At 54.2% G+C, this 14,509-nt stretch overlaps 1 protein-coding gene across 1 annotated transcript in view; it reads right to left on the bottom strand.

Annotated features, from left to right (window-relative positions):
• LOC137141534 (tumor necrosis factor receptor superfamily member 16-like) overlaps window positions 1-5,280 on the bottom strand; it is a 36,522-nt gene extending 31,242 nt beyond the window's left edge. Inside the window, exon 1 of the mRNA XM_067530434.1 lies at window positions 5,001-5,280. Coding sequence (XP_067386535.1) covers window positions 5,001-5,060 — 60 coding nt within the window. The 5' untranslated portion in view covers window positions 5,061-5,280. The remainder of the gene's footprint in view (window positions 1-5,000) is intronic.
• Window positions 5,281-14,509: the final 9,229 nt, after the last annotated feature.

The raw sequence follows: 14,509 nt of genomic DNA, 5'->3' as shown, positions 1-14,509 counted from the left end.
CCGCCCACAGGATGAAACAGCTGGAGAGCTAGCTCATAGAAGCATAGCAGATTAGGGCTGGAAGGGACCCCAGGAGGTCATCTAGTCCAACCCCCTGCTCAAAGCAGGACCGACCCCACCTCAATCATCCCAGCCAAGCCATGGGGTGTTCTTTCCTGGCAGTACTGTCTGGGGGCTAACCTCAGAATACCTGACTTCTATTCCAGGCTCCGCCACAGGCATCTGCTACCACCTCGGTCCGCTCAAAAATTCTGTGCCTCGGTTTCCCCACAGGCGCAGTGGGAAGAGCACTTTCCAGCAGCCTCCCAGGGCGGGCTGGGAGGCATACATTCACTTTCACAGCAAAAGGGCGACGCATTAATATCGATTAATTTGAACCCAGCCCGGGACTGTTTAAAACGGAGGGATTCAAAGCAGAGCACGCCTCTCCCTTTGAGTCTAGAAAGCCAGGCTGCTTTCCAACCAGCCGGTGACCGGCCGATCCACTCTCTCTCGAATCCACTGGCCTCATCAACTCATCCTCCTGAGGTTGATTATTATATTACAGCAGCTGTCAAAGGCCCAAGCGAGGATCAATACCCCACTGTGCAGAGCCCTGCATAAACAGAAATAAGCCTTCAAGAGAGCTCCATGGCATTTACTGGGAGGGAAACATTCCCCAGCTCTGCAGGGATATTAACCAGAGCAGGGCTCCTTCCATCATAGCAAAGGTTTCCCTCAGCTAGCGCATGCTCTTTGCCCTGCACCCCAGAGGTGGCTGCATTCCAGGAGCGCTGTGCGTACATCGCATGAAAGGCGCTGTAGGAACGTAATGCATTATTCATACCGGGCCTAACCCAGTCTAATCTCTCCTGCTTTGGGGTTTCCAGTCCGGACAGTACAAAATGCCACGCTACCGCCTTCCCCCCGCCCCAGCTTCATTTCAATGTCGGTACCGGGATGGAAGCGGCCGGTTAGAACCACAGCAGCAGAGAGGGCCGAGAGAGAACCATTCGAACGCCGAGGCTGCTGCTCCTGTGCTCACAGCCGTGCCGTCCCATTTAAAAAACATCCCCGTTAATCAGGCTTGCATCACTTCCCCTGGGAAATCTAATCGCACTCATTGTCAGCAAGCGTTACCTAAGACTTGGCCTTACATTCATCCCATTGCACCCCCGCGTCCTATACTCGCCACAAAAACCGCCTCTCTCCGTGGGATTTACAGCCTTGAAACGTCGCGAGCCAGCTGGCAGGTCTCCGGCCGCTCAGCCAAACTGGACACATTGGGCCTGATCCAAAGGTCAGTGAAACCAATGGGAATTCAGGGGAGTCTTTCCCGTCAGTTCATTTCTGCACCAGGCCAGATCTTCTCTGGGATCCCTCCAGCTTCAGGGCTATAACTATTAAAGATCAGGAGCTCTCAGGGGTGGAGGGGGGGGGCGGATTATCCTACATCTGCTACAGTCCCGGGAGGTTCTTACTCCTTTCCCTGAACCGGCTGGCGCTGGCCCCTGCCAGAGACATGACATTGGAATACGGACCTCGGGTCTGACCCAGTCTGGTGCTGTAAACGTTTCTGGGTGGATTCCATTTTAGGATAGAGGCCAAGCCGTGCTTCCCGGGGACCCTGGATTCCATAAATAGGCAAATGTCAATCCCTGCAATAAAGGATTCCGGTTCTGGAGTAAAAACGTGAGTGTGGGCTGGGGTTGTCAGCTGTGCCTGTGCATGTGACGGTGTGCGCGGGGGGGAGTGGGGGGGTGAGCAGGTATGCACATGCGTGTGTGGTGTGCATGCTGACACGCTCACCCTAGGCAATCACATTAGGATTAAACGCCGGCAAATTACAGGCTACTGCACGGATCGAGTTTCGTTTACCCGCCGAAAAAAAAATTACAGGCCAAAGAAGAAGAAAATATACCCTTTATATGGGGCAGCAAAGCTTTTACAAGTGCGGACGGAGGGGGCGGGGGTGGCTAGCCCTCTCGCCTGCGGCAGGAAATCATTATCTTCCCTGAAAAGGAGACGTTTTGTTGGGAGCTTGAAAACAACCTCAGTGTGTCTTTGTGCTCGTGTGTACGTGCACAGTGTGTGTGTGTGTGTGTGTATGTGCGCGCACACCCTCAGTCGGTGTCATAGGGGTGTTTTCGCGCCAGGCTCTGTGTGCGAGGCGGTTGTGTTTGTCCCGCGTGGCGGTGACGGAGTTCAGACTGTGTGTGTGTGGGTGTCGGTGGGTGTCGGTGTGTGCACAGTCAGCCCGGGAGTGCTCAGCAGGAATTTCAGCACATCTGTTCTATGAGCTGCATTGCCAACAAAAAACAAAACCCGCAGGGCTCAGCCCTCACAATCAGGGCCAGATTTCCAAGTCCTCTGCTCACATCAGAAGTGCCCTGAGTCCACCACCTCCGTTTGCTGCCGGCCAGCTGGCTGGAGTCTGGGTCCATCCTTTGCTGGGGGAGGGGAATAAACTGGATTAGCAGCATGTGCTTTTTGAGGTGGGGCCTGTCACTCACTCCATCCGTACAGCACCTAGCACAACGGGGCTCTGTCCTCTGCTGGGGCTCAGGGAGAATGGGGCGACCCTGCTATGGGGGAAGAGGGCACACACAGCCCCTGGCATGGGGGAATCACAGGGAGTCCCTGAAACAGAGGGGGATGGGAGGGTGACATACAGCGAGCCCAGTGGGGTGGGACGGGGGGAATGGAAGGACTCGAGGTCCCCTGGGGTGTGCATTGGGCCTATAGAAGCAACAAAGCGGGCACCCCCTGGTGACAGTAACGAAGAGCGTGTGTGTCTGTGTATGTTACCTGTTGCACTAGCCTTTTGCGCAGGATGCTGCCAGCTGTTTCCAGCGGTGGGAGCTGTGTATCGAGGGCCTTGTGCAAGTCAAGGGGGCCTCCTGCCGAGGCAGCCCCGGCCCTACCTCTCTGTGGCCAGGCTGCCCGGGTGTAAGCCATGCAGGGGCGCGCTCCCGCCCTCTGCGTGGTGAGTTATGCCTGTGCCCACCTCATTCCAACCAGAGGGCTCTTACAAAGCCCCCCCTGCCTGCACCCCGCCTTGGATAAGCTGAACAGCGAGTCCTGACCCCACCTCCGGCCACAAAACCCCTCATTAAGGGAGAGACCCCAGAGGAGCGGTAACAAAACTCCCTTGGTGTACTGCAGGTGAGCCGTGTGTGTGGTTATTAGCAGAACCTCTGAGCTCACCCCACTGGGCTGGAGGCTGTCCCGTGAGCATCAAACTGGGTTTCCTGGAGGTCAGAGACAAGCGGGGAACACCAGCCGAGAGATACCAGAGTTCTGCTGAGACCAGGGGCCCGAGAGGGCCCGCATCTCCCTGCCGGACAGGGCCCTAGCCTGTAAGGTCCCCAGGACAAGCCTGGTGTCTTATCTGTGCATGCAGCTCCCCGGTGCTTTCATGGGCCTGATCCAAAATTCCCATTCAAATCTTCGGGAGGGAGGGGGGGTCTTTCCATGCCTCTAACGGGAGCTTGAGTGGCAGGGTCTAGGTCTCTGCTGGGGTCAACAGGCAAACTGGCATCGAAGCCAAGGCAGCATTTACACCAGCGCAGAATTTGGCCAACAGGTTTTTAAGGCCAGAAGGAATCAGTGAGATCTCCCGTGTGCCTTTTGCATAAGGCAGGTCAGAGAATTGAGGGAGAGAGGATTGAAAGAAAGAAAGAAAGAAAGGGCCGGGCAGGACAGACAGATAGATTAGATCTGCATTTAATGAAAACTCTCTCACTACCTGCTGGTAAAATGAACAGGCTGAATTCATCCCTCGGCTAAGTCCAGGGATCTGGCCCAGTATTTGTCTCTCCCATGAACAGCGTAAGGACCCAACTAACACCCCCCGCCCCACAATCTCCCCCAGCCTCGGCAGCAGAACAGAGATGTGCTTCTGCGGAGTTTCCCCAAAGTTTCTCAAAGCATTCCTTCCCAAAGCAGCCCCAGCACCGGTCTGGAAACAAAACCAGCCCCATTTCCCCAGCCGGCTTCTCCAGAGAAGAGTCTCAAGAAAACCCTGGGCCCCTCTTCACACTCACTCCTCCCAGGAGCAATTCCACCCCAGTCACTCCAGCCTTTATTTTATTGATTTTATGCCCCCTCCCCACTGAAAAGAAAACTCTCCCCGAGTCACAGCTGATCCGGATAGAAAACCGGAGCCAGGCACTGCTGGTGACCTCCTGGAGGAGACACGCAGCTTTTCAAGGGGCTGACCGCATAATTACAGAGCCGGGCTGCACAAAAACGTTAATGCCAGACCTGGGAAATGTGGTCCACGTTACCCCTGCCAGGAAAGGCACTGGAAGGAATGAAGGAGGCGCGTTCCCCTCCTCTCCCACACACGGGGCTGGATCCGGCTCTGGCTCGCGGCAGCTGTTCACATTAGGACGCTGCAGGAAGAATCGGCCCCGGGATCTCGCCCCGCTGGGCTGCCTGCCGCTGTGCAAAGCGGAACCAGGCCCCCGAGGCGAGCCAGCGCTTGGGTCGGTCTCTGCTAAGTCTGTGCCAGAGAGAAGCTGCCTGGTTCGCGTCCCGCGTCCCCCCCACCCCAGGGCCAGTCCCCAGACTGCGGGGCACAGAGGCAAGTGACAGCAGAAATCAGAGCCTCCTTTTGCAGGGGGGTTAGCGCCCGACCCCTTCTCTTGGCTCCCAACACATAACGGAGCGGGGGGGCCGCGCTTTGAAGACAAACTAAAGCCCAGCGACACTTCCCCAGCCTTGCAAAGCGGCAGGAGCCCGTGCAAAACTCAGGAGCTGCGCCCGCTCGAGCCGGACCGACCGAGAGACAGGCCAGACTCCCGCCCCGCCTTTTCCTTGCACGTTCACACACGCTTGCCTTGCACACGGGGTGCGTGTGCAAGGGGGGGGGCTGAATTCCAGGGCAGGTCAAGGGGCTGCTAAATCCAAGCCGTGTCGGGATCGCCTGCCCCCCCGCTCTGGTACTTGCAAGACACCAGATAACGCAGGGCCCGGCCCGGGTTGTGGGTGCTGGGGGGGGTGGGGGGATCACTCACCTGCCCGGGGAGGAGCTGCCAGAGCAGCAGGAGACACAGGGGCGCCCTGGTCACTTTCATCTTCGGCTTCTCTGCGCGCGGATCCTGCAGCGGCCCTGCGCCCGGCCGGCGGTCTGTCCGTCCGTCCGGCGGTCTGTCTGTCTGTCTGTCCCGCCCGGCCCTTGTGCAAGGCAGGACCCAGTGCAAGGCTCGTCCTCTGATCCCGCCGCTCTGTGCTTCGGGGGCGGATGCAAAACTTCAGGGCAGCCCCGCCTGGAGCAGTCCGGGGAGCGTGCAGTGGGGGTGGGGGTGAATCTAGCCCCCCCCCCCCGCCCCCTCCTCCAAAAATGCTGCAGGCCCCGGCCCCGGAGCCCGGCCCGGAGGCGGAGCGGGGACGAAGCCGAGGGATTCAGTCCAGGGCGAGTTTCGGGGGCAGACGCGGAGCCCCTCGCCCTGCCCGCGGGTCGGGGAGACCCAAGGTCCGAGCCTCCGGGGGGAACCGACCGAGTCTCCTCGCAGGACTGGAAGTGGGGGGAGTTGTCTTGGCTCGCCGGCGCGGCAGCTGGAAATGCCTGTGTGTGTGTGTGTGTGTGTGTGTCAGGAGAGCGGGGGTGATGGGAGTCTCCTGGCCCTACCCCTTCTCCCCTCCCAGGACTTGTGCCTGCCGCCTCCTCCACCTCCCCGCCTCTGGCTCCGCTCTTTCCCATGCAGACACGAAAGAGGGGAGGGGAGGGGAGGGGAGGGGAGGCAGCCGCAGGGCCGGGGGGGGGGGGGAGGATCACACATTTTTAAAAGTTACACGGGGGTGGGGGCGGGTTTCAGCCCTTGGATTGGCTACAACGCAGGACGGGGGGGCAGGTTTCTGCTCTGGGACTGGCCGGAGCAAGAAGGGGTCCTAAATCTTGCCAGAGAGTCTGGTGGGGAGTGACAGCTCCCCAATTTCTGGAGCAGAACGCCACCCCCAGACCCGAGCCCCGCCCGCCTTTGTTGTGTAACAAGTCCCCTCCTGTCTTCACTGGTCTTGCCCTGGGAAAGGAGGCCAGGACCAGCTCCTCTTCTCCCAGCCTAAATCTCCCAAACTTTGGATTCCCCTAGATTTGTGTATGTGTGTTACACACACACACACACACCCCAGAGGCATACAACTGCACATAAGCACTTCCTTCCACACACACACACGCACATGCCATCTACAGTTTTTCAATGCCCAGGAAGATTATCCATCGATGCCCATGGTTTGCTTGGTGAGGACATGGAAGCCTGCCGTGACCAAATAAAAGCAGCCCTGTGTTGCACTCTAAAGCAGTTTGTCCGCTACGGATCCGAAGACCGGCCCTGGTCCCTGAGATCCCCTGGCACAGGTTAGGAAGGCAACAAGCTGGTCCCTGGCATCAAGAAAGTTGAGAAACTCTGCTCTAAAGTGCTACTCCAAGCCGGAATACTTCCGAAGCACCAGGCGCTTGGCAAAGGTTGCCCCGTGGAACGAATCGCCGACCTATCAGGGAAAGAGAGCGCTGGCACCGGGCTACATAGCAACCGGCCTGGGTGCCGACTGCCGCGTGTAGCCCACCCCGGGGCTGAATTGCACCAGCCTGTGTCAGCCCCTGACACCAGCGGAGACGCTACTCTTGTTCGTGATATGAAGTTAGCGCCGAGATGCTCCAGCTGAGGCTGGGCCCCGGCTATGTTGGATGCTGTAATAACACATAGTACAGGGCAGGAATTCCCCGTCCAGTGCCCGACCCACTGGACCACGCTACCATCTCCCTAGCATAGCGATGGGCTCATTGCGTTTGCCTGCATGGAGCGCAAGACCTCCCCATCAGATCCGCCGAGTCTGTTTGCCATCACTGTCCAACCCTGTCATGGGGGGCAGGTCGCTGGGGGACCCTGGGCCCTCTCGCCTGGTTCCCCATCTCTCCCCCTCCCCATGTGATTGTCATTCTCTTTTGGTTTTGATCAAAGGACTTCGGTCATTTCTGACCGTCGTGGCACGACCTGAAGAGAGGCAGCCGGGCCCAGTCCAGAGGGCAGTGGGCTGGGAGCCCGGAGAGACGGGGGTCCACGTCTGACACTGACCTTGTGCCAGTCACTTCATCTCATGCACTTGATCTGTCTTGGACAGTAAGCTCTCTAGAGCAGAGACTGCCCCTTGTGATGTGTGTAGACAGCACCTAGCCCCGGGGGGGCCTTCAAGTACTACTCAGCTTTCTCCCAGGCTAGTTCAGACACTGGCGTAGGGGAAGTCCAGACCAAGGGCAGAAAGCAAAGCCCCAGGAGCCGATACTCCAGCAGGCGATGGAGTGGGGTAAAACGGTGGCTTTTCTGCTAAAGATGCAGCTGATCTGCCTGGGTTTCTCCCACCTTTAATTGAGTTGCTCTTGTCGACTCTTTCAGTTAGCATCAGCATCTTTTTTTTTTCCAAATCCCGGTGTTCTAATGACACTGCTGGAGATGTCAGACTGAGATTCCAGTGGTTCTACTCTCCCATCACCAGCTACAGATACCCTGTGAGGTGGGGAGCACAGCCCTGGACACTGATGACATCTATTTATTCAGAGGAAAGGAACAGCACAGGAAGCTGTGGTGCAGGCAGCCCCAACTCTGAGCTAGCAGGAGCTTACTCTCCTTTTCACATCCATCTAGGTATGAGTACAGTCCCCCTTCCCCCACCGGGCCAGAGTTAAGGTGTTTATCCCCATTTTACAGATGGGAGCGCAGGTCCAGATCCTCACAGGTCGGTAGGTGCCTAGTTCTCATTGAAATCTGTGTCGAGAGGCTAAGGAACTTGCCCAAGGTCACGCACGGAGATTGTGGCAGCGTACAGACTTGAACAGGGGTCTCTTAGAACATAAGCTGGTGCCCTAACCCCTGGACCATTCTTCCTCTCCCGCCATTGCTCTTCCTTGGTCCCTCCAGTACTTGGTCACTCAGTTAAGCCTGTCAATTGTGGGGCTAGTGGTTTAACTGATGTGGAGACTGTCCAGTGGGAATATGCCAGAGACCTGCCAAACTCATTCCACTTATGTCCCCGAACAGCTATCAGATGTCACAGCTTTGGGTGGTCTGAGGTGGAATTCTCATAAGTACGGCCGTACTGGCCAGTGGGCCATCTGGCCCACTCTCCTGTCCTCCGACAGTGGCCAGGTGCTTCAGAGGGAACGAACAGAACAGGACAATTATCAAGTGATCCATCCCTTGTTCAGTTCCAGCATCTGGCACTCAGAGGTTTAGGGACATCCAGAGCATGGGGTTGGGTCCCTGACCATCTTGGCTAACAGCCATCCATGGACCTAGCTTCCGTGAACTTATCTAGTTCTTTTTTGAAGCCAGTGGTAGTTTGGCCTTCACAACATCCCCTGGCAAGGAGTTCCACAAGTTGACTGTGCATTGTGTGAAGAAATACTGCCTTCTGTTTGTTTTAAGCCTGCTGCCTATTCATTTCGTCATGTGACCCCTGGTTCTTTTGTTACATGAAGGGATAAATAACACGTCCTTATTCACTTTCTTCACACCATTCATGATTTTATAGACCCCTATCATATCCCACCTTAATTGCTTTGTTTCCAAGATGAACAGTCCCAGGTTTTTTCATCTCTCCTCATATGGAAGCTGTTCCATACCCCTAATAATTTTTGTTGCCCTTCTCTGTACCTTTTCCAATTCTAATATGTGCTTTTTGAGATGGAGCAGCCCAGATCTGCATGCATTATTCAAGATGTGGGTGTACCATGACCTTATACAGTGGCATCATGATATTTTCTGTCTTATTATTTACCTCTTTCCTCAATGGTGCCTAACATTCTGTTGGCTTTTTTGACTGCCACTGTACATTGAGGGGATTATTTTCAGAGAACTAGCCACAGTGACTCCAAGATGGCCTTCTTGAATGGTAACAGCTAATTTAGACTCCATCTTTTTATATGTGTAGTTGGGATGATGTTTTCCAATGTGCACTGCTTTGCATTTATCAACATTAAATGTCATCTGCCATTCTATTGCCCCATCATCCAGTTTTGTGAGATCCCTTTGTAACTCTTCACAGTCTGCTTTGGACTTCACTATCTTGATTAATTTTGTATTAGCTGCAAACCTTGCCACCTCACTGTTTACCCCTTTTCCAGATCATTTCTGAATATGCTGAACAGCACTGGTCCCAGTACAGACCTCTGGGGGACCCCGCTATTTACCATTCTCCACTGTGAAAACTGACCATTTATTCCCACCCCCATTTCCTGACTTTTAACCAGTTACTGATTCAGGAGAGAATCTTCCCTCTAATCCCATGACTGCCTACTTTGCTAATAGCCTTTGGTTAAGGACCTTGTCAAAGGCTTTTTGAAAGTCCAAGTACACTATATCCACTGGATCACCCTTGCCCACGTGTTTGTTGACCCCCGTTAGAGAATTCTAATAGATTAGTGAGGCATGATTTTCCTGTAGAAAAACCATGTTGATTCTTCCCCAACAAATCACGTTCATCTATGTCTCTGATAATTCTGTTCTTTACTATAGTTAAACCAAGTTGCCTGGTACTGAAATTAGGTTTAGCACACTAATTCCCAGGATCACCTCTGGAGCCTTTTTTAAAAATCAGCATCACATTAGCTATCCACCAGCCGTCTGGCACAGGGGCTGATTTAAGTGAAAGGTTACATGCCACAGTTAGGGGTTCTGCAGTTTCATATTTGAAATCACACCCCAGCAACCCAGTGGAGAAAGGTTCCAAGCCCTGAACCATCCCAGTTCCCTTACCCACTTTATTTCCCATAAGTGTTTCCATCGCACTGTTGGACAGGCGCAAACAAAGGGTGAGCTGTTCCCAATGACTTATCTAAAGCCTGAGTGTGATATGACATCACGTGTGGTTGTAACAGTTAACTCGATGACATCAATAGTAGAAATGCCCCAGAGCCATCGACTTGGATCCAAACGCTTTCAAACTTTGGCTCTGGATTCAGATCCCAGCTTCATCATGTGTAGTATCTGGTCATGGATCATGGCCCAGGATCCTACTGCACTAGGTGCTTTATAAACACACAACACAAAGACAGTCTCTGCCGCAAAGCGCCTACAATCTAGGTCAGTGATCTGCACTCTTTTTCAAGCAGGGGCAACTTTGGCAAAAAACCTCCAGTGTGAGAGCCACATCGACTACGAGATTAACACACTGGGTGCTATGGCCATATTCCGGTTATTATACAACGGGTGTACTTTGATGCACTTATCGGCGCACATCGTACCATGCGGTCAATGTGACGTGTAAAGAAGGCGGACTTTGAGAGACTCTGCACATATTCTAGTGGTAAAAATAAAATAAAATTGGAATATAAACTATTAGTCAGGGACCCGCACTTAGGGGCGATGGGAGTCGTCACTGGCTCCCAGGCCTTGCAATGAAGAACGCTGATCTATGTGTAAGACAAGAGATGACAGGGCGAGACAGACCAACCGATGGGGGAGTGCAAGGAAACAGTAAGGGGGATAAGAAGCAACACGGGAGAAGGCGTGAAGCTATCCGATTCCTGGCCATCAATAACAAACAGTGAGGGGTTAAATCCAAACTCCGAAGCCCCCTTTCAGCCCTGGGTCTCCAATCAACAATGACCAAGAGAGAGAGAAATAGAATCTAACACAAACAAACTAACAACCCCTTGTCCCAAGCAGCGTTTTGATCCCAAACAAAGTGAAGTGGCAGAGACTCCATGAAATCCCCTAGGTAATTTGCTATTGCTATAGGTTTTTATGAGTCAGGGGCCCAGATGCTACTGATGGGTGGTAGGATAAAATGAAAGATCGATTCGGGAGATTTTAAAAAAAAATCAGGGTTTCATTGCGTTCACTCCACCCCAACAGTTTGTTCTTAACATTTTGCTCTTTCATCTGAGGCTCTCGAAGCACCTGGCAAATAATAATGAACAAAGAGCAGGGCGCTGTTAGAGGCAGGTGCCGATGGGGAAACTGAGGCACAGCCAGGCTAAGCAACTTGGCCATGACGTGGTCTTGACAATATTTAGGCAGCTTGAATCTCACTCTGGAACATGGGATTCCCACAGCAGAGCAGCCCACCTCCAGTGTATCCTAGTCTGTGGTAGATACTGATACCTAACGCTTCTGTGCCAGCACCACCATACTGACCTATGCAATAGAGCAATGCTGTAAGGGTCAGAGGTGTAATTCCTTCCTGACACCTGCTGGTGCTCATCTCCTGCCCTGAAGCATGATGCTTCATGGATCGTTTTTGCATTCCAAAGATACCACCAGTCCTGGGACTTTTCCCTCTTCCCCTTGGCAATTAGTAATGCTGAAAGAGACCTAGCAGTGATCGCTGGCTAAGAGTTTGCAATGTGATAAGGTAGAAAAAAAACCCAAAGCCAATGTGATTTTGGTTTACATGCACAGAGGAAATGTCCAAGCAGATGATAGTCAGCACTTCTGGGACTATATTTAGAACGGGAGGGAATATTATCTAGTGGGTAGAGCAGGGGGACTGGGAGCTGGGATGCCTGGGTTAGGTTGTGACACCTGGGAAAAGCCACTAAGCCTCCGTGCCTCAATTTCCCCATCTGCAAAATGGAGATATGAGTCTTAACCTTCCTCACAGGGCGAGGTTTTGTGAGGCTTAAACCACGAGCAACTTGAAGTGCTTTGGCTTACCAGAGAGTAGCTGATGCATTGGAAGAAACTCAGAGAAGCTCAGCACACATGATTAAGGGGCTGAAGAGATTACTTGAGGGTGAGGAAAGATTAACAGAGCTAAAGGCCTGAAGCTTACTGATGTGGTGGTCTTGCTGCGCCTATTGAAGTCACCGGGAGCTTCAGCTGCTCAAGCCCTCACAGAACAGGCCCTATGTGTCTTAAGATTGTGAGTTCTATGGGCCACGAACCATCTCTCACTTTCTGTATATACAGAGCCTAGCGTGAGGGGACCTTGGCAGGGGGCCTCCCACTGCGCCCATAATTCAAATGGCAGTTCTAATCCATGTGTACAAATTGGTCAAACACTGCTTGTGGTTATTCAGATCCCTAATGCGTAGCAATCAGGTAGCAATCTGTAGATTGGAAGCTGCTTGATTAAGGGAAACTGAGGCACGCCGGTGGGGGTGGGGGAAGTGGCTTGCCCAATGTCCCACACAGAGCGGGTCAGTGGGAAACACTGGAGCCCGGAAAGGAAAGCGAAGGGGATGCAGACAGGTGATTTGACAGGTGCACGAGGGCGAGGAGCTAATTAGACCCGTTCATATCTTGGCACCATCGGATGAAATTAGTCCAGGAAAAGTCTGGGTCCCCTAAAGGAATAAGGCTCAATTCCTAATGTAGGAGCCTCAAGACCTGTGTGGGTCTGCCCTTGATTACCCAAGGGAAGTGGGTTATTTACAGCACTGGAGAGGGCAGCGAAAGGAAGGAACGCGAAATGGCCCCAAGGGTTGGAGCGAACAGGTCTGCACCATCTCTTGTTCTTCCCTCCTCTGCCTCCCCCAGCCCCGGAAAAGCCTTGTCTGCATTTCCATCTCCAAAGGGCCGGCAGGGGGGCCACAGCCGGAGCCTGCAATCCACATCTTTACAACCAGGCCGCAAAGATCAAGACCACGTCAGGGCGAGGATGGCAACAAAGGGCCCTTAGGGGAATGAGGTGCGAGTTTCCTCTCCTCATGCTGAAATCAAAGGGCCGCCCTCCTCTGATGACTGTCCCTGGGCGGCGTTTGCAAAAGGGGCGCACACACACACCCCTCCGCTTCAAAGAGTTCCCGCCACGGCGTTCAATTTGCCAGCATCTCTTCTCTTCCCTCGTTGACTTGACCCTTCTCCGCCTGGAGAACTTGCTAACTTGGCGCTGGCGTTTCTGCAGAGCCCCTTTCCTCCCGCCGGGCTTCCCAAATGTTAAACCACCAGGAGTCAGACGCCCCGAAAATCGTGAGATTGGCTTTGAAATCTCAAGACCTTGTAAAAAATACAATAGATTCAGTGTTCATTTTATCTGCCGTCTGTTTTTTGAGTCTTTAGGGTGCACCAGGGTCATATTTTGAAGCTAGCCCCACAGCCACGCGGGCGCGAAACTTACCTTTTCTTTAAGAATGAAGGCTGAAATCATCACGTATCCACTTGACTCCAGGAGCTGGGGCTTTAAGGAAAAAATAACTATCATGACAAAACCATGAGAGTCGGCACCTCTGTTAACAGGTTTGGTTGGCAACACTGAACAGGTGATTCTGGTTGCTTCAATTGCAGCTACCAGGGGTGATTGACTTCAGTGGCATTCTGGCGATATACACCGGCTGAGGATATGGCCCTCCAATGCACTGAACTCTGCCATTGACCCCATGTCTGTCTGCACTCATCCATTTCTGTTTGGACAGCAAATTATCCCGTGGTCGCTTCCCGTCTCTGTGCCTCTGTCCCTTCCTCTGCCTCGCTTCCTTAACCTGTAAGCTGCTCGGGATAGGGACTTTCTCCCACTATGTGTATGTACAGCACCCTGCGCAAAGGGGCCCTGATCCCAGCAGTGGCCTGCCAGCGCAACTGTGATCATTAGTAACACCCGTCGTGTCAGATCATTGACGACACTGTACTACTCAGCCTCTTTTTCTCCCCCGTCCCACTGCTGCGTGGTCATTTCACTCCGGATTTGCCCTGTGCTTTGTGCTGCCCGGTTTAAGGTAACTGAGCCCCCTGCTCAGGAGAGTCCCTGCCTCAGTTTCCCCACCTGTAATATGGGGATAATAATGGTTCTCCCCATTTGAAAAGCCCCCTTCAAAGGCAAAGTACTGTATTGGTAGGACAGTAGGAGACATAATCCAAGCCATCAGGGCTCCAGCAGGCACGCAAGAGAAACTCAGGCGCTCTAGATACATACATGGGAGACCCAGAGCGGGAGGGCAAGAGGGCTGGGGATCTGAGTGGGGCAGCAGGGGCAATGAGAAGGGGTTGGGTAGGGTTGTTTCTGGGGTGGGGGGGGCAGGACCGGTTGTGCCACATACAGGATCGGGGTACTGCCTCCCTCTGAGTCCTGCATATTTGCAGGCGTTCCTGGAGCCAGAACTCGGGGGGCTGTTGGAGAAGGGGAGGCCTGTACCGAAGGGGGGAGGGGGGCACTCCCTGGCGTTGTTGGAGCCGAGCGTACCCAGAGGGTTTCCAGGCGCTCGCAGGGCGTGTCCTGCTGCGTATCACGGGAGCGGATTCCACTGCGGCTGGGTGGTCCTGGAGCAGAGGAGTGTGTGTGTCTGGAGCCCCGGCCTGTCACCGCAGAGGAGGCTCCGGCTGCGACGAGCCAGGGTCCGGGGCCTCGGCCGGTGCCAGAGGGGAAGCCCGGGGGAGTGTCACTGGAGGGGAAGCTCCAGGACGGCAGGTCCCGGGCGTTACTGGCAGGGGCGTGCAGGGATTGCACAGGGCCAGCTGAGCGCCCCGACCCAGCCACCCCCTGGTGTGAAGATATTTCCCCCAGAAGCACGGCTCGTGGGAGCTGGCCTCCCTCCTTGCCCCGCTCCCCGGGGGTTCCTGCAGCAGGGCGAGGGCCTAGCACGCGGGAAGGC

The sequence above is a fragment of the Emydura macquarii genome, unplaced genomic scaffold, assembly GCF_026122565.2.
Source record: "Emydura macquarii macquarii isolate MOO-44397 ecotype Brisbane River unplaced genomic scaffold, CSIRO-AGI_Emac_v2 contig_3080, whole genome shotgun sequence".
Classification (NCBI taxonomy): domain Eukaryota; kingdom Metazoa; phylum Chordata; order Testudines; family Chelidae; genus Emydura; species Emydura macquarii.
The sequence above is the reverse complement of the archived record's forward strand: the minus strand, read 5'-3'. Positions and strand labels throughout refer to the sequence as shown.